At 41.6% G+C, this 19,566-nt stretch overlaps 3 protein-coding genes across 3 annotated transcripts; 2 read left to right on the top strand and 1 right to left on the bottom strand.

The window, feature by feature from the left end:
- The first annotated feature begins 1,020 nt into the window (after positions 1-1,020).
- On the top strand, positions 1,021-2,013 carry LOC125149957 (olfactory receptor 18-like). Its single transcript, XM_047829177.1, has one exon. It carries the CDS (start codon positions 1,021-1,023, stop codon positions 2,011-2,013), a length of 993 nt encoding a protein of 330 aa, XP_047685133.1.
- Positions 2,014-7,896: 5,883 nt separating this feature from the next.
- LOC125147962 (olfactory receptor 7D4-like) lies at positions 7,897-11,936 on the bottom strand. The gene is made up of 2 exons (XM_047825535.1): positions 11,044-11,936; positions 7,897-7,942 (listed from the first exon to the last, which is right to left on the bottom strand). The coding sequence occupies exons 1-2, from the start codon at positions 11,934-11,936 to the stop codon at positions 7,897-7,899; spliced, it is 939 nt and encodes a 312-aa protein (XP_047681491.1).
- Positions 11,937-16,079: 4,143 nt separating this feature from the next.
- Positions 16,080-19,566, top strand: LOC125147950 (putative gustatory receptor clone PTE01). The gene is given in 3 exon segments (XM_047825516.1): positions 16,080-16,172; positions 16,649-16,697; positions 18,875-19,566. Coding segments are annotated over 3 exon segments (834 nt in total).

Here is a 19,566-nt window from a genome sequence, read left to right as displayed (position 1 = left end):
AATGGAAAAATAAAATAAAATCATCCATCAGGTAATACTATGCATCATTTGAAGTGCTTGAAATAGATGTGTGTACTTCACAGAGACACTTAAAACACATTATTGTGGTAAGTGAGAATGAAGAAAGCAATGTGAGCATTATTATAGTATTAAGTAAGGTTTTTTTTCAACTTTATTGGTTTTTGAGAGAGAGAGATAGAGCACAGGTCGGGGCGGGGTAGAGAGAGAGGGAGACACAAAATCTGAAGCAGGCTCCAGGCTCTGAGCTGTCCGCACAGAGCCTGACGCGGGGCTAGAACTCACAAACCATGAGATCATGACCTGAGCCGAAGTCAGACACTCGATCGACTGAGCCACCCAGGCGCCCCAGTATTAAGTTTTTAAGAAAACTGTTCATAAATACATCAGTACTAATATTATGAAAACACTGAAAGGAAAATATACTGCCACATTCGTGACAGTGTTTGCCTTTGGGCAGCTGAAGTGAAGAGGGCAATGGGATCATGCAGGGATAGCAAGAAAACTCAACTTTTCCTGGCCACAAATATGAGTTCCAAAGCAAGTATAACTAAATATTTCTCTTTTTAAAGTTTATTTATTTATTTTGAGAGAGAGAAAGAAAGTACAAGCAAGGGAGGGGCAGAGTGAGAGGGAGAGAGAGAAGCCCAAGCAGGCTCTATGCTGTCAGTACAGAGCCTGATGAGGGGCTTGAACCCACAAACCATGAGATCATAACCTGAGCTGAACTCATGAGTCAGATGCTTAACCAACTGAGCCACCTAGCTGCCCCTAAATATTTCTATGTTTATATATTTAGATGCTTGTCTAACATTCTTTGGCTCAATGTCTTCATGATGGGTATATGTAGAACCAGGTAAATTGCCAAGACACCAATCAGGAAAGAGTTCTAAGAAGAGTTTACAATTGACAAATGTTGCTGAAGGTAACAGGAGGTAGGATCCTCAAGTGTGAATGCTTTACTTATGAATTGCTTGAATCAAAATATTCACACTTAGCTGGATGTCTCTACACTTGTTTTGTTTATTCAACACTCTCTTCTTATTCAAGAGGTGTCCCATCTTCATGGAACCACAGAATCTAACTGGTGTCTCAGAATTCTTCCTCATGGGACTCTCAGATGACCTGGAACTACAGCCCCTTCTCTTTGGGCTGTTCCTGTCCATGTACCTGGTCACTGTGCTGGGGAACCTGCTCATCATCCTGGCTGTCAGCTCTGACCCCCACCTCTACACACCCATGTACTTCTTCCTTTCCACCCTGTCCTTGGCTGACATTGGTTTCAGCACCACTACGATCCCCAAGATGCTGTTGAACATTCAAACACACAGTAGATCTATCACCTATGCAGAGTGCCTAACTCAGGTGTCCTTTTTTTTTCTATTTGGATGTTTGGACAATCTACTCCTGGCTGTGATGGCATATGACAGGTTTGTGGCCATTTGTCACCCCCTGCACTACCCAGTCATCATGAACCCATGCCTCTGTGGCTTTTTGGTCCTCGTGTCATTTTTCAGCAGCCTTTTGGACTCTCAGATTCACTATTTGATGGTGTCACAACGTACCTTCTGCACAAGTGTGGAAATTCATCATTTCTTTTGTGATGCACCTCAGCTTCTCCACCTTGCCTGTTCTGATACCTCCATCAATACCATACTAATGTATTTCGTGGGGGCCATTTTTGGTGGCATTCCACTCTCAGGGATCCTTTGCTCTTATACCCGAATTGTTTCCTCCATTCTGAGAGTCCCATCAACAGGCGGGAAGTACAAAGCCTTTTCTACCTGTGGCTCTCACCTATCAGTTGTTTGCTTGTTTTACGGAACAGGTCTTGGGGTATACCTCAGTTCATCTGTCTCCCCCTCCCCTAGGAAGGGTGCAGTAGCCTCGGTGATGTACACTGTGGTCACCCCAATGCTGAACCCCTTCATCTACAGCCTGAGAAACAAGGATATCAAGAGAGCACTGTGGGGGATTATCAGCAGGACAGACTAATCTCAGCATGTGTCTTATCCTTTTCGGTTCATTGCACTGCAAAATGCAGCAAATCAAACATGCACAAGACATTTTGGATGTGCAGTCACATGGTATAGGTACCTATATGGATCTCTGGTTTTTGCTTACACAATTTTTCCTCTTAGCATAGCTCTAATGGAATTGGGAGATTATTTTGGGCTCCCCATTTAAATTATAACCTCTGCAGGATTATGTATATATCCATATATCCCTCTCACTTTCCTTTTGCATTACCCAGGACTCTTGGTCATGAGCAGTCTTGTTTCTATCAATGCAAAATAATCATAACTCTCTCTTGTTATGTATTGTTTCTATACTTTTCCTGAGATTCCTCCCCCCCGCCCCATCCACCCACCAATTTGATGGGAGGTTCTAAACCCTACCTTAAGGACCCAGACGTCTGATACATTTTGGCACCTTAATGCTCTTGGTCAGATTTTTGAGTGAGTAGGATGACTAATTTCTTTTTGAAATTGAAATGGGACGCTATTAATATTGAGTTTGAGTCAACAGTTATCAAGTTTCCTGGGACTTCTCTAGGAACATTGGGATGTATGGTTCCCAAGGAATAGATGGGAGAGGAACTACCAGAACAGAGGTGATTCCCAATTTTCCTGATAATTCTCCTTCCCATTCCATCTAACTTCTCCCCAGTCATATTACATAACCTGACGCAAAGGGGCAAATATTGTATACTTCCATTTATATAAGGTGCCTAAAGTAGTTGAATCCATAGAGACAGAAAGTAGAATGGTGGGAGCTGGGGTCTGGAGGAGCAAGAGACAGGGAGGTAGTGTTTAGTAGGTTCAGAATTTCAGTTTGGGAAGAAAGCAAAGTTCTAGAGTTGGATGGTGGTGATGGCTGTACAACATTGTGAATGTACTTCATGCCACTGTACTGAAAACTGCTTAAGATGGTAAATTTTATGTTCTTTTACCACAATTAAAAAAAAGATCTTGTGTCAGGAATAAGGGACATGTTGCTTCAAATGTTGGGTGTTACTCAGCCCTCAACAATCAACCTCTATAGGGACCTACTTCAGCAAGCTCATGCCTCCCTCTTGGGGCAGCCCACATCCCATGACTGATTAGGTGTGGGGGTGCAAACATTTGGTCCCTTTGCCCTAATTCCAGACAACTCTAAGAGATCATCTTAGCTCCAGAACTTCCTGCTGGTTGTTGGAGATCTTTGATGGGCTTCATCTTGGCTCGACTTTTTCCAGTCTCCTTCTTTGCTGCAAAGAATTTGCCAAACCACAAGATTGTCCTCACCTCTGACACCAGATGCAAGTCCAGGAGCCCCTAGGTCCACTCTCACATCAGACCAGTTGGATACAAATTTGGGAACTTTTTCATATTCGATACTTTGCTAGAATGATTGAAACCGAGAGGACTGCCTCAGATGCACCAGAATGACTCACAGAGCTCAAGAAGCAGTGTGCTTATGATTGCAGTTTGCTTATAGGAAAGAGACACAAGTTAGAGTCAGCCAAAGAAGGGCATATGGAGGTTCCCATATGCGAAGCTTCTTGTTGTTCTCTTCCCTTGGAGTCCAGACCCATTACCTCCTCCTGGTGACAATATGTGTGACAATACTCAAAGACCATTTCCAATCAGGTAGCTCACCTGAGCTCCATTGTCCAGAATTTTTATTGAGGCTTCATTATATAGACATGAGTAGTTGAATTATGGCCTATGAGGTTGAACCCAATTTCCAACCTCCCTCCTTATATTGGCCTGATATCCCTTTGCCCAACACTCCAACCCTTTAATCACATGGCTGGTCTTTTTGGCAAGGCCAGTTCCCATCCTAAGTCATTTCATTAGCATAAACTATCAGCTGTGGTCCTTCATGAGTAACCTGAGGTCTTTCAGGAATAACCAATCACTTCTATCACTAGGAAATTTTCAAGCATTTAAAGGTTACCTCCCAGGAGCTGGGACAAAGGCCATCTCTCTTTAGGTGAGGCCAAATTCTTTACGACACATATGCCCTTCCACAGATGTTGATTCTAGGAACATTGCTTGGTAAACATCCTGTGTGCTAATCATTGTCTCAGAGTCGGCTTCAGAAGGAACTCAATATGGGACACCTTGTTACTAATAAAATGTATTTGAGAACACTTTATTTTATTTTTTTTCAAGTTTATTTACTTATTTTGAGAGGGGGAAGGTGCAGAGAGAGAGGGGGAGGGAGAAATCCCAAGTGGGCTCTGCATGGTCAGCTGGGAGCCCAAGATAGAGCTCGACACTGGGCTCACATGAACTCACAAACTGTGAGATCATGACCTGAGCCGAGATCAAGAGTTGGTTGCTTCACCGACTGAGCCACCCAGGTGCTCCTTGAAAAAATTTTAAAGGCAGTTCTGAAGTAGTTGAAATATTCTTTGAATTACAAACCTACCGCTGGGCTCATGAAAAGGAAAATTCAAGGGCAAGAGATGAAGAATGGGGGCATTCATTCATTCAATGCTCCCTGGGGGCAGCAGGGAGGTCACCATTGAAATTTTTAATGACTCTGGAAACCCAAACGCAGAGATATTTGATAGAAAAGGAGTGTAGAGTTTGAGATAATAAGGTAACATACATATCCCCATGTGTGTTACACTTTTAAAAAGTTTATTTTAAAACATTAAACCCTTGGTGTAAATAAAATATGCATTAAAAATGACAATTTTGGCTGCTGCTGCTGCTATTGTAATCCTCAAATTTCTGGAGTCAGTGGTCCAACCGTAAACACTTCCTCCCTACCCAACTTCTTATTTTGTGACAAGTTTTACCATCGCCCCACAGATTCCTCTGTTGATTGGATTTTGAAAGCATTGCTCGTGGGGATGACTTCAGTGTTCAACACTGAGGCTATTCCTTCCCTTCTCGGAAGAGGAGTTTTCTGAAGAATTAAGAAACATTCCAACACTGGTCCATTAGTGGAACTTGCTCTAACTGCATGTTGGCAGACATACTAGTAAGTCTCTTCTTGTTTCCACTGCCAAAATTCACTAGCATCTCGCATCTAGCACATACAATATAGCTGTTCAGATTTTCAAGTGAGAGACCTACTCCTCCCTTTCAAGTCACTCAGACCCCCCCAAATTTTGTCATTTTAGGTCTTTGTTTTATTTGTCTTCATATCAAAGCAATTAAATGATCTGTATAGCACTGTTTTAGTGATATAATTTGCTTTTCCCATTCTTCCAAAACAATTCTTGGTCACATTGTATTATTGCTCTTACAAGAGTGCCCTAATTGGGTGCGCAATAGTCACTTTCTCCCTGTGGACATGGCAGCCAGATAGATTTTTTAGGTGTAGTCAAAACTTGTGACTTCTCTGCTTAAAACCTTCTAGTCACTTTCTGTTACTCTTTGAGTACAATTCGAACCCCTTGCCAAGGTCTATAACACCCTTCAGTTAGTCTCTCCTATGCCTTTCCAAGTCCTTGATTGGTCCCTGGACCAGCACCACCAGCTTCACCTGGGAAACTACAAATGCCAACTTTCATACCCTCTCCAGACCTGCTAAATCAGAACCTCTACAGCTGGAACCCAGCCATCTGTATTTTAACAAGCCCACCAGGTGATTCTATTGCACACTAAGTGTGAGAACCATTTGCCTAGACATATTGGATATCTTTTTTATTTTATTTTATTTTTTTAAATTTACATCCAGATTAGTTAGCATATAGTGCAACAGTGATTTCAGGAGTAGATTCCTTAGTGTTCCTGACCCATTTAGCCCACACCCTCTCCCATACCCCCTCCCGTAACCCTCTGTTTGTTCTCCATATTTATGAGTCTTTTATGTTTTATCCCCTCCCCTTGTTTATACTATTTTTGTTTCCCTTGCCTTATGTTCACCTGTTTTGTCTCTTAAAGTCCTCATAGGGGTGAAGTTGTATGATATTTGTCTTTCTCTGACTGACTAATTTCACTAAGCATAATACCCTCCAGTTCCATCCACGTAGTTGCAAATGGCAAGATTTCATTCTTTTTGATTGCCGAGTAATACTCCATTGCATGTATGTATGTATGTGTGTGTGTGTGTATATATATATATATATATATATATATATATATATATATGCCAAATCTTTCTTATCCATTCATCCATCGATGGGCATTTGGGCTCTTTCCATACTTTGGCTTTTGTTGATAGTGCTGCTATAAACATCGGGGTGCATGTGTCCCTTCAAAACAGCACACTTGTATCCCTTGGATAAATGCCTAGTAGCGCAATTTCTGGGTAAAGGGTATTTCTATTTTTAATGTTTTGAGGAACCTCCATACTGTTTTCCAGAGCGGCTGCACCAGCTTGCATTCCCAGACATATTGGATATCTTATATTTGTTTTTTTAATTAAAAAAATGTTTTAATGTTTATTTATTTATTTTGAAACATACAAGACAGAGCAGGAGCAGGGGAGGAGCAGAGAGAGAGGGAGACACAGAATCTGAAGCAGGCTCTGAACCATCAGCACAGAGCCCAACACGGGGCTCAAAGCCACAAACCGTGAGATGATGACTAGAGTCAATGTTGGGCCCTCAACTGACTAAGCCACCCAGGCACCCATCTTATTTTTCTTTAAACAGAGTATATTCTTTCAGTCTTTAGACCATTACACTTAATTCTCTCTGCCTAAAATTTTCTTCCCCTTTCTTACTCAATTTTCCACTTAAATATCGAAGCTTAAAGCTGTGTTCTCTCTCTGGGGTACCTGGATGGCTCAGTCAGTTAAGTGAAGAAATCTTGATCAGCTTCAGTCATTCTCTCACAGTTCTTGGGTTGGAGCCCCACATCAGGCTCCATGCTAACGGTGAGGAGCCTGCTTAGGATTCTCTCTCTCCCTCTCTGCGCCTCCCATGCTTGCTCGCTCTCTCTCTCTCTCTCTCTCTCTCTCTCTCAAAGTAAGTAATATAAACTTAAAAAAAAATATGCCTTCTCTTACACCCATCTAAATTCTCCTGATGCTCTCTCCATCAGGTTAGTCTCTATTCATCTTTTACTACCATTACCTTCTGAGTGAGTTCACATGTTTTGAGTGTCATGGACAGTCTTTGTACCAGGCTACCTCAGATATTTTGTTCCAAATGAAACTGATGCATCAAGAAAGTGGGTTTTGCTCCTCTTCCAGTCTGAAGTCCTTTGTGAGATGCAATATTATTTGCTTAAACAGGCAAGACACTGGGCAATTTCATCAAAAGAGTACTTTGATAGAAATTTGTTAGGAATTTCTAGAGACTTTCTAGAGAAAGTCGTTCATTGTGTGTCCAAGTAAAATTGCATTGGACATAGTCAAACAGGTAAAGAAGACCTTATTCAAGACTATTACAGTAAGGGATAGAGATTGAACTCAACTCCACAGAACAAAAGACAGGAGGATTTTATTTTTTATTTTTATTTATTTATTTATTTATTTATTTATTTATTTATTTATTTATTTATTTTTAATATATGAAATTTATTGTCAAATTGGTTTCCATACAACACCCAGTGCTCATCCCAAAAGGTGCCCTCATCAATACCTATCACCCACCCTCCCCTCCCTACCACCCCCATCAACCCTCAGTTTGTTCTCAGTTTTTAGCAGTCTCTTATGCTTTGGCTCTCTCCCACTCTAAACTCTTTTTTTTTTTCTTCCCCTCCCCCATGGGTTTCTGTTAAGTTTTTCAGGATCCACATAAGAGTGAAACCATATGGTATCTAAGACAGGAGGATTTTAAAAGCTGGGGTGAGCTTATGGAAAAGGGGTGGAATATATTGGGGGGAGGTTGGTCGATGTGGCTAGTCTGTGTTTGCTAATTGCTGCTTATTGAACTTAAGTGCCTTCCTTCCTATGCAAAGAGGTTGGGAGATAAAGGTGCTAACATTATTGACGATTATATATCAAAAGGATGGCTCCCAGGTCTTTAAGGAAGACATCCTGGGTTGTAAAATTGATGACAAAGAGGAGGTCAGGCCCTTGCAGTCAGGAAGAAACATGTTTTAAGTTTAGTCAAGCTGCAGGGAATGTTAAGGCAGTCTTAATCAACTGATATCCAAAATTTCTACTCTTGTTCCAAACTTGTAATTCTTGAGTGTTTTAATATGGTTCAGTTAGCTAACCTCCATACCTGGACAGAAGTTCTAAACTACATCCACAAATATCTTGAGTTCTAAACTTAAATGGCAGTAGCCTTAACCATGGGTGATTGAGCAACAAATCCAGAATGGTGACTGGGATCCATGAGCCACAGAGACCTGTGGTGGTGGTAACAGATCATAGATGAGCAGACATAAAGAATATCAGTTGACTTAGATAACCCAAAATATAAAAAGCAAGCCTGCAATTATCAGATGTTGGCTACCACAATCGAATATCCTGATTCTTTTCCCAGTTTCTAGGTGAAATCTGTTTTTAGACACAAAGCCTAAAAGATATTAAGGGGGAGGTGGGTCGCCCTTTTGGAAATCCATAGATAGTTTTTCAAAATGGTGCTATCCCTTGAAGACTCCACTTGATGGAAAGTAGATTCTGTCAGACTCCTTCCATCCTGGAGTGGTCAGCAACTCATCTTTATCAGGACGGATATTTTTGTGTTTATGTTTGCCTTTCCTGTTGCAGTGCCTTGGCAAACACCACCATCCCAAGACTTAGCACATTATCCAATTGCTTTATGGTGAAGAAGATATGAAAACAAACATTTATCAGAAGATCCACTGGTCCTAACATACTCTACCTCAGCTGAAGCTGCCCAGAATCACATACCTAGAGAGCAGTGATTCTGTGATTCTGTCCTTACTCTCCTGAATTGTAATCCAGTAATTGACATCATTCTTTTTTTTTTAATGAAATTTATTGACAAATTGGTTTCCATACAACACCCAGTGCTCATCCCAAAAGGTGCCCTCCTCAATACCCATCACCCACCCTCTCCTCCCTCCCACCCCCCATCAACCCTCAGTTTGTTCTCAGTTTTTAACAGTCTCTTATGCTTTGGCTCTCTCCCATTCTAACCTCTTTTTTTTTTTTTCCTTCCCCTCCCCCATGGGTTCCTGTTAAGTTTCTCAGGATCCACATAAGAGTGAAACCATATGGTATCTGTCTTTCTCTGTATGGCTTATTTCACTTAGCATCACACTCTCCAGTTCCATCCACGTTGCTACAAAAGGCCATATTTCATTTTTTCTCATTGCCACGTAGAATTCCATTGTGTATATAAACCACAATTTCTTTATCCATTCATCAGTTGATGGACATTTAGGCTCTTTCCATAATTTGGCTATTGTTGAGAGTGCTGCTATGAACATTGGGGTACAAGTGGCCCTATGCATCAGTACTCCTGTATCCCTTGGATAAATTCCTAGCAGTGCTATTGCTGGGTCATAGGGTAGGTCTATTTTTAATTTTCTGAGGAACCTCCACACTGCTTTCCAGAGTGGCTGCACCAATTTGCATTCCCACCAACAGTGCAAGAGGGTTCCCGTTTCTCCACATCCTCTCCAGCATCTATAGTCTCCTGATTTGTTCATTTTGGCCACTCTGATTGGCGTGAGGTGATACCTGAGTGTGGTTTTGATTTGTATTTCCCTGATAAGGAGCGACCCTGAACATCTTTTCATGTGCCTGTTGGCCATCTGGATGTCTTCTTTAGAGAAGTGTCTATTCATGTTTTCTGCCCATTTCTTCACTGGGTTATTTGTTTTTCGGGTGTGGAGTTTGGTGAGCTCTTTATAGATTTTGGATACTAGCCCTTTGTCCGATATGTCATTTGCGAATATCTTTTCCCATTCTGTTGGTTGCCTTTTAGTTTTGTTGGTTGTTTCCTTTGCTGTGCAGAAGCTTTTTATCTTCATAAGGTCCCAGTAATTCACTTTTGCTTTTAATTCCCTTGCCTTTGGGGATGTGTCGAGTAAGAGATTGCTACGGCTGAGGTCAGAGAGGTCTTTTCCTGCTTTCTCCTCTAGGGTTTTGATGGTTTCCTGTCTCACATTTAGGTCCTTTATCCATTTTGAGTTTATTTTTGTGAATGGTGTGAGAAAGTGGTCTAGTTTCAACCTTCTGCATGTTGCTGTCCAGTTCTCCCAGCACCATTTGTTAAAGAGACTGTCTTTTTTCCATTGGATGTTCTTTCCTGCTCTGTCAAAGATGAGTTGGCCATACGTTTGTGGGTCTAGTTCTGGGGTTTCTATTCTATTCCATTGGTCTATGTGTCTGTTTTTGTGCCATGACATCATTCTTAAAGACATGTTTCCTTTCACACAGATTTTATCACTGTGTGTTCTCCTGTGTTGGGCCCTTGGTAGATTCACCTGCACAACAAGGCAACTAAACCAAATGATGTATCAGAGCCTGGTCAATTCTGATACTCTGGACCCAGAAGTTTTTCTACATTTAGTGATATATTTTTAGAGCTTATTTTGGAAGTGCACTCAAGAAACATTTGGAGAAACGTTCAACCTTGCTAATAGCCAAATAATTAATCCATCAGTGAATATTCTGTTTGGACACATCATGTGATCAGAAACTCTGAGATCCTGGATTTATGCTCTATTAGGGCAAAGATTTTTTTCTGTGTGTTTTTTTTCCTTCAGTGCTGTTTTCCAGACATCTCTTGCAGCCTAGCACACCAAAGGCGCTTAGTTAATAAGAACTAACAATGGTTATTGATAAAATGCACTACTTTTCATAATCCTCATGCAACTGTTCTGAACTGGTAGTAGCATAAGTGGCCACAGGACTGGAAATCCAAGGGGAGGTGCAGTAATAGGCAAGTGAAAGGAGGGGACGCAGAGGGTAGAACTGAGGATAACAGAGGAGTCAACATAAGAGGTTAAAGTACCTAGAAAAAGTAATGGCAAGGCAGCTCTGGGCAACGTCACTTACATATGGGGGACGGGTGAGAAGCACAACTCAGTGTGATTAGGAGGTAGGATTTCTTTAGCAGCCACCTGCTGCTACCACTGTCAGCTCAAAAACCCAGGACTAGTGTTCCCATCACTGAACATAGAGTGTTATCCTGAGAATTTTTGTAAAGCCCTCTTGATGTCCCTGTTCCGTAGGCTGTAGATGAAGGGATTGAGCATTGGGGTGACCACGGTGTACATCAATGAGGCAATCATGCCCCTCCAGGAAGATGCATCAGAACTGAGATACACACCAAGCCCTGTCCCATAGAACAAAGAAACCACAGACAAGTGAGATGCACAGGTGGAAAATGTCTTATACTTCCCATTAGCTGATGGGATTCTCAGGATTGAGGAGGCAATTCGGCTATAGGAGAAAAGGATCCCTGAGAAGGGAACAATGCCAAGAAGGCCAGTCACCATGTATTGCAGGATGTGATTGACCAATGTGTCTGAGCAGGCAAGCATGAGGGCCTGAGCAAGTTCACAGTAAAAGTGTGGAATTACCCAGTTGGTGCAGAAGGACAGCCGCAACATTAAGAGACTCTGGATCAGGGAGTATGACAAGCTGATGAACCAGGACACAAGAACCAGGAGGCCACAGAGCCACGGGTTCATGATGACTGTGTAGTGCAAGGGGTGACAGATGGCTACAAACCGGTCATAGGCCATCACAGTGAGGAGAAAAGTGTCCATACCTCCAAAAACCATGAAAAAATACATCTGGGTGATGCAGCCTGCATAGGTGATGGATTTGCTCTGTGTTTGGATGTTCACCAGCATCTTAGGGACGGTGGTAGAGGTGAAGCAGATGTCAGCAAAGGACAAGTTGGAGAGGAAGAAGTACATGGGGGTGTGGAGGTGAGAGTCAGAGCTGACAGCCAGGATGATGAGCAGATTCCCGAGCACGGTGACCAGGTACATGGACAGGAATAGCCCAAATAGAATGGGTTGATGCTCTGAGTCTTGGGAAAATCCCAGGAGTAAAAATTCTGAAACACTCGTTTCATTTCTTGGTTCCATATTGTCAACACATCAGCTAGATGATTGAAGAAGGGAATGCACATGAAATAGACACTAGACAAACTCTAGAGTCTACTTTTTTATTTCTTGAAATGAAGCATTGGGCATAAAAGCCTTAACATTACAGAATTTAGACATCCTATATTCTGTTTTATGTACAACATTTAATAATGTTGATCAATACCCTGTCCACTGGCCTTTGGGGCCCTCATTTATCCTCTTTATTTAGAATCACCAAATCTAAAAAGTTAAGAACAACTTTGGACATCAGCCATAACATGATCCAAACTCATTCTAACACAAATGAGCAAAATGAGGTCTGGTGAACTGCAGTAACTTAATGTGGATTATCTGCCTTGTGTGGGACGCAAAAAAGGGTCAGATAACTATGTCTCAGAGGTGAGAAAATTTGAGGGTATCTCACATGTCTGGACACACTATTGTAGGATGAGTAGAATGTAGGTTTACTCCTCAAGAAGAAAAAAAAGGAAGAAAAAGAAAATGTTTTCACAAAATGATAAATCACATGAACAGATTCTTAATGCTTAGTGTACCAGGGGCCATCAACATCCTGCAGGAACAGGGCCAGATGCTTCCTGGATATTTGTTGCTTGACAAAATGCTCTTCATCCAGATGGCATACGTTCGAGCAAAAAATGCATATTAACATTTGCACTATTTCAGTACCATGATATACTACAAAGGTCACAAATAGAATTTTAGTCATATCCTCTATGGTGCTCATGACATACCCAAGGAAGCATAGAAACTGCTCCAGGATGTTGACATAGGAGCCCAAAAAAATGAGAGTCAGATGTGGCACTCATATTCAGGTGATGATTCAATGAGGCTGGGAAGAAGAGGAGCCCACCTACTCTCCTACTCTCTTTGTTTCAGGTCCTGAGGTCCTGTTCCCAGATACAGAGGAAGGGGTCCTATAACCCAGGATGCTGAACAGCATAAAATCATAAAATGATCTTCAGTGTTGTATTTTGTCTCGTTAGAAGTATTTTTGCACAACTACTATTCTGTAATGCCCCTAACTATAAAGGGAAAAAGCCACCATTGACTGTCATCCCTGTCAGTCCTCTTAGGTATAAAAACCAAAGTAGCAGGGAAGGGGTGGCTGAAATAGGTGAAGGTGGTCAAAAGGTACTAACTTCCAGTTATAAAACAAATAAACCATGAGGTATAATGTGCTGTATGAATACAGTTAATAATATTATATGGTATATTTGAGAGTTGCTAAGAAAATAGACTTTATAGAGGCACCTGGGTGGCTCAGTCGGATAAGTGTCTGACTTCAGCTCAGGTCATGATCTCGCAGTTTATGAGTTCCAGTCCTGTATCTGGCTCTGTACTGACAGCTTGGAGCCTGGAGCCTGCTTCAGATTCCCTGTCTCCCTCTCTCTCTGCTCCTCCCTCACTAGTGCACTGTTTCTCAAAAATAAATAAAAAATATTTAAAAAAGAAGAAAATAGATCGTATAATTTCTCATCACCAGAAAAAAATTTTTGTGACTATGTGTGGTGGCAGATGTTAACTAGACCTATTGTGGTAATATGTCAAATATCATATGTGCAATGTGATGAATCATTATGTCATATACCTTATGCTAATATAATATTACATACCAATTTTACCTAAAAAAAAAAACAAACACAAAAACCCCAAAGCAAAGAGTGTCTCTGGAATGATAAAGATGGTCACGTTGTAGGCAAGTTGTTTAAGTATGAATGAACGTCTTTGTTCTGACCCTTGGTAGGTGGGCAGTTTGCAATCACCTCTGGTGGCTTCTGGTCAGGTGAGAGGTATTCGAAACAGAAGGTCACAACTCATCTTTAAAGCATGATAGTTTGTAAAAATTTTCCTTGACTTTTAATAGATGTAGCTTGCTCCCTTGCATTCTGGTTTGTTTTGAGCAGAATATCAGAGTACACAGGTAAGGCCCACAATTCTGGATATTCCCTGGGTGCTGTGTGTCAACATCATCAACTGCATTAGAATTCAGTAAAGCCATTTCTTAGAGGGACTGGATTATGATTCAAGCGGGTCATGAAATGATGAATTATCACATTCATCCTAAGAAAGAGTTTTTTATGGATTAGAAACATTTTATCTTATGGCACAAAAACAGACACATAGACCAGTGGAATAGAACAGACACTCCAGAATGGACCCACAAAGTATGGCCAACTAATCTTTGACAAAGCAGGAAAGACTATCCAGTAGAAAAAAGACAGTCTCTTTAACAAATGGTGCTGGGAGAATTGGACAGCAACATACAGAAGAATGAAACTAGACCACTTTCTTACACGATTCACAAAGATAAACTCAAAATGGGTAAAGGACCTGAATGTGAGACAGGAAACCATCATAACCCAAGAGGAGAAAGCAGGAAGAAACCACTCTGGCCTCAGCTGCAGCAATTTCTTACTTGACACATCTCCCAAGGCAAGGGAATTAAAGGCAAAAATGAACTATTGGGACCTCATCAAGATAAAAAGCTTCTGCACTACAAAGGAAACAATCAACAAAACTAAAAGGCAACCAACGGAATGGGAAAAGATATTTGCAAATGACATATCAGACGAAGGGCTAGTATCCAAAATCTATAAAGAACTCACCAAACTCCACACCCAAAAAACACATAATCCAGTGAAGAAATGGACTGAAGACGTGAATAGGCACTTCTCTAAAGAAGACATCCAGATGGCCAACAGGCACATGAAAAGATGCTCAATGTCACTCCTCATCAGGAAAATACAAATCAAAACCACACTGAGATATTATCTCATGACAGTCAGAGTGGCTAAAATGAACAAGTCAGGAGACTATAGATGCTGGAGAGGATGTGGAGAAACGGGAACCCTCTTGTACTGTTGGTGGGAATGCAAACTGTGCAGCCACTCTGGAAAACAGTGTGGAGGTTCCTCAAAAATTTAAAAATAGATCCACCCTATTACCCAGAAATAGCACTGCTAGGAATTTACCCAAGGGATATAGGAGTGCTGATGCATAGGGGCACTTGTGCCCAATGTTTATAGCAGCACTTTCAACAATAGCCAAATGATGGAAAGAGCCTAAATGTCCATCAACTGATGAATGGACAAAGAAATTGGGGTTTATATTCACAATGGAATACTACTTGGCAATGAGAAAGAATGAAATCTGGCCTTTTGTAGCAACAAAAGAATGGATGGAAATGGAGAGGGTTATGCTAAGTGAAATAAGTCATACAGAGAAAGATACCATATGTTTTCACTCTTATGTGGATCCTAAGAAACTTAACAGAAGGCCATGGGGGAGGGGAGGGAAAAAAAAGTTAGAGAGGGAGGGAGCCAAATCATAAGAGACTCTTCAAAACTGAGAATAAACTGAAGGTTGATGGGGGGTGGGAGGGAGGGAAGGGTGGGTGATGGGCATTGAGGAGGGCACCTGTTGGGATGAGCACTGGGTGTTTTATGTAAACCAATTTGACAATAAATTGCATATTAAAAAAAAGATTTATGATCAGCAAAAGGAAAGAAAGAAAGGAAGAAACATTGTATCTTAGGACGAGAGCTTAGAAATTGGAGGTGAAAGATACAACCATTTGTCATTTATACTTTCCCCTTTATTCATGCACCAGATACATGTTGGTCTTCTGTTTCTATTCTGTTTCTAGGATCTAGTGTTAGTGGGCAATTTTTTTGAGCCAGGCAGGGTGTAGAGAAGAATGGAACTAGGCTGTTAGTCACTGAAAAAGTCCTGGAAGCCATTCTGCAAGAAGGATTACTTTGGGACAGGCTAAGTGTTAGCTGTTGGGGGTACAAAGATTAATGGTGTGGTTTTGTCTTGAGGGAGCCTGCCTTTCAGGGGTAGTGGTGGATACAGAAACCAGTCATCATAATACAGTGACTTAAAAGCTAAGGTAAATGCAGTCTTCAGAGTGAAGTAGAGAAAGGAACCACAAATACAGCCTGAAATGATGCAGTCAAGGAAGGATTCCTGGAGGAACAGATCCATGGGCAAGGAGTTGTCTAGTTTGATGACTGAGCATGGGCTTTTCTGGCAGAGAAGGCAGCAAGGAAAAAGGCCCATAAGCAAAAAGCTGCATGGGACAGTGTGCTCTTAGCAATTTGTTGCAACACAAAGTGGGACATGGAAATGGTGAAGAATGAGGTTGATGAGATGAGTGGGGGCCACATGTCTGGGAACCTTGAAAAAAACAATGGATTTAAGGATAGGGGCTATGTAAGGACTGTGACTAAAGGAGTAACATGATCCCTATCACGATTTTCCCTGGTGCCTGGAGTGAAAGATAGATTTAAGGCAGGCAAACGAGGGTCAAAGGGAACGGGGTTGGGAATACTCACATCATTAAAGTTGAAGGGACCACGTCACCAATTTTAGGGAAGAGGAACAAAGATGAAGAGGTGAATAAATTGTTCCCATGTCTTACTAATGATTCCGTGTTTCTAGATAAGGGTGAGACTTGACACCCAAGAGGAATCAAGTGAAACTATGAGGAAGGGATATGTGAAATCAGTGTCTTCCAGAATGTTTCCAGAGCTGAAGGGGAGGGTGTCAAGAGGGGACTGGACATTGGACCTTCCTGTGTGCTTTGCTCTTCCTCCCACATCCATCCTGCCCACGTCTTTATACACTGCAGCCCTAGATACCAGGGAACACAGACTCTTCACTCTTGAATATCTCTATGAGGACCACAGACGAAGGTGAAGAAGGAAGAGGAGGGACAGGTCCTTGCGGAGAAACAGGGTATGTTCCCCAGCAAATGAAGGTGGTAAAGAAGGATTCAGAAAGGATTTATCTGGTCTGAGTGAAGGTGAAGTCTCTGGAGTTTTGGGGCCAGGCGATAGGAGTAAAGAATAAGAGAAGATCCATATTGCATAGTCAAAGACCTAATAATCTATCAGTACCTGGGGGCATCCATTTGTGCACTTCCGACTGGTAACTGTGCCATTACACGGTGTGGTCCTGGATAGTGCTGTGGTATCCAAGAGCAGACTGGCTGCTTAACTCTTCCTCCTCAACCCTATAGTCTCCATCAACCATCCACCCAAATAACATGCAAGCAAAGGAAAAGCTCACTAACAATGGTAGGGTAGCCATTCACCCTCCCAAAAAATTGGCCCCTAGAGCTCCTCCTGCATGGATACCATGGGGGTGTCCCTGCCACATGCTTAATAGTAGGCAATGCCCTTTCTACCCAACCACCTCTTTTCTCTATTTCCCACAACACTTACTGGGCTATGCATGCTTGGCAATGTGGGCTCACCACTGGGACCGACTCCCCTGCGTCTTGTTCTCTCATGGAGGGTAGGCAATGAAGAAAGATTTGTTTCCCAAAGAGAAGGGATACAGAGCCAGGCATGTAATGTAGGGTGTGTCTGATTTTTCCTGGCAAAGGCATGGGTATCTTGGGAGTGATACATGGGCCTTGGGGACTATAAGTTGACATGTTACAGGTTTGGTGGCCCTGGGGACTGAATCCCCTGTGAAGCTTGTTAGACAAATTGATCAATGGATTTTCCATTCCCTGATCAATTTGACTCCTGATAGGCAGGGAGCACACAGGAAAGGGTCTCTGACCTGCCAATTCCTTATCCCTAGGAGAGTAACAGTGGGGCCAGCTGTGACACCTCTCTTCTGGGTCCCTTTTCTCTGGGAAGAATTTTTCCAGTGTTTCTTAGATCTCCTCCTGAAGACAACTGACTTGTAGTATTCACATCAGGCAGATGGCTGAGTAATGAAGGATCCCAGGAGTCACTTGGGTAATGGTTCTCAAACTTCTGGCCTCTGCCAGGATGACCTTGAATATTTGTTTACCTAGATTTGTCTTTAATTTATTTTATTTTTTAAGTTCATTTATTTTTTTGGAGAGACACAGAGAGAGAGAACAAGCAGAGGAGGGGCAGAGAGAAGGAGAGACAGAATCCCAAGTAGGCTCTACACTATTAGCACAGAGCCCATTGTGGGGCTTGGACTCACGAACTGCAAGATCATGACCTGAGCTGAGATCGAGAGTCAGACTCTTAACTGACTGTGCCACCCAGGTGCCCCTTTTATTTAAATAGATTTCTGAGTTCCATCTCCAAGTTTCTGTCTCAATGTGTCTGGTTTTGGGCCTGATAATTTGGATTTTTCACAACCTCTAAATTTTGCTGGTCTCTAGGACACTATTTTGAGAATAGTTGCCCTAGGGTAGTTTCAAAATGTAAGCTTTATCAAAAGTATCACCTTGGGCTCTTGTTAATGTATAGCTTTCCACCCTATTCCAGACATACATAGTCAGTATCTCCTGGGGAAGAGGCTGAGAATGTAGTTTGAAAAAAAATTTACAACAATTTTACTTTAATTTTTATTTATATTTTATTGTAGAGATAGGTACAAATATATAGGTACAGATAGATATATATCTCCACAATATGTATATAATAACGTTTTCCATTTTAAGAATTTTTAAGTGTGCAAGTCTGTAGCATTAAGAACATTCACAATGTTGTATAACCATCACCACTATCCATTTCCAGAACTTTATCATCACTTCCAAGAGCACACTGTCACCGTAAACAAATTCCACATTCCCCGTCTCCCAACCATTGAAAACCCCTATTCTACTTTCTGGCTCTATGACTTTGCCCGTTCTAGGTACCTCATATAAGTGGACTCATAAAGTGCTTATCCTTTTGTGTCCGACTTATCTCACGTAGCATGTTTTCAAGATTCAACCATGTTGCACCATGTATCAGAATTTCATTCCTTAAGTCTGAATAATATTTCATTGTATGTATATATCCAATTTTGTTTATCTGTTCATCTGTTTTCATCCTTCGTCTATTGTGATTAATGCTGGGATGAACTTCATCAAGAATCTATTAGAGTTTCTGCCTTAAATTTTAGGGGGCATACACCTGGAATTGATGGATCTTGAGAATTTACTATTTTTATCCTTTACTATTTTATCCTTTTTGGATTTACTATTTTATCCTTTCGAATTTACTATTTTATCCTTTTTGGATGTATGGATGGTATGTTTCTGACTGCAATGGCATATGACCGATTTGTGGCCATCTGTCATCCTCTACACTACTCAGTCATCATGAACCCACACCTCTGTGGCTTCTTAGTTTTGGTGTCCTTTTGTGTTAGCCTTTTGGACTCCCAGTTGCACAATTTAATCGTGTTGCAACTTACCTGTTTCAAGGATGTGGAAATTTCTAATTTCTTCTGTGACCCTTCTCAACTCCTCAACCTTGCCTGCTCTGACACTTTCACCAATAACGTAGTCATGTATTTTGTTGGTGTCATCTCTGGCTTTCTCCCTATCTCAGCGATCTTTTTCTCTTACTATAAAATTGTTTCTTCCATTCTGAGAATCCCATCAACAGGTGGGAAGTACAAAGCCTTCTCCACCTGTGGCTCTCACCTGTCAGTTGTTTGCTTATTTTATGGAACGGCTATTGGAGTATAACTTGGATCAGCACTGTTGCCTTCTCCCAGGAAGGATGTGGTGGCCTCAGTTGTGTACACTGTAGTCACCCCCATGCTGAACCCCTTCATTTACAGCTTGAGGAACAGGGACATCAAGAGTGCCCTATGGAGGTCACTCAGAAGACTAGGTTAA

This window comes from Prionailurus viverrinus, chromosome A2 (assembly GCF_022837055.1).
Source record: "Prionailurus viverrinus isolate Anna chromosome A2, UM_Priviv_1.0, whole genome shotgun sequence".
Classification (NCBI taxonomy): Eukaryota; Metazoa; Chordata; class Mammalia; order Carnivora; family Felidae; genus Prionailurus; species Prionailurus viverrinus.
Note: the sequence above shows the minus strand (reverse complement) of the source record. Positions and strands in the feature narration are given on the sequence as shown.

Coding starts and splice junctions, on each gene's coding strand:
- LOC125147962 (XM_047825535.1), bottom strand. CDS start 11,936: ATGGAACCAAGAAATGAAACGAGTGTTTCAGAATTTTTACTCCTGGGA. Junction 7,943..11,043: donor AACAGGGACATCAAGAGGGC/TTTACAAAAATT, acceptor CCAGGATGTCTT/CCTTAAAGACCTGGGAGCCA.
- LOC125149957 (XM_047829177.1), top strand. CDS start 1,021: ATGTCTCTACACTTGTTTTGTTTATTCAACACTCTCTTCTTATTCAAG.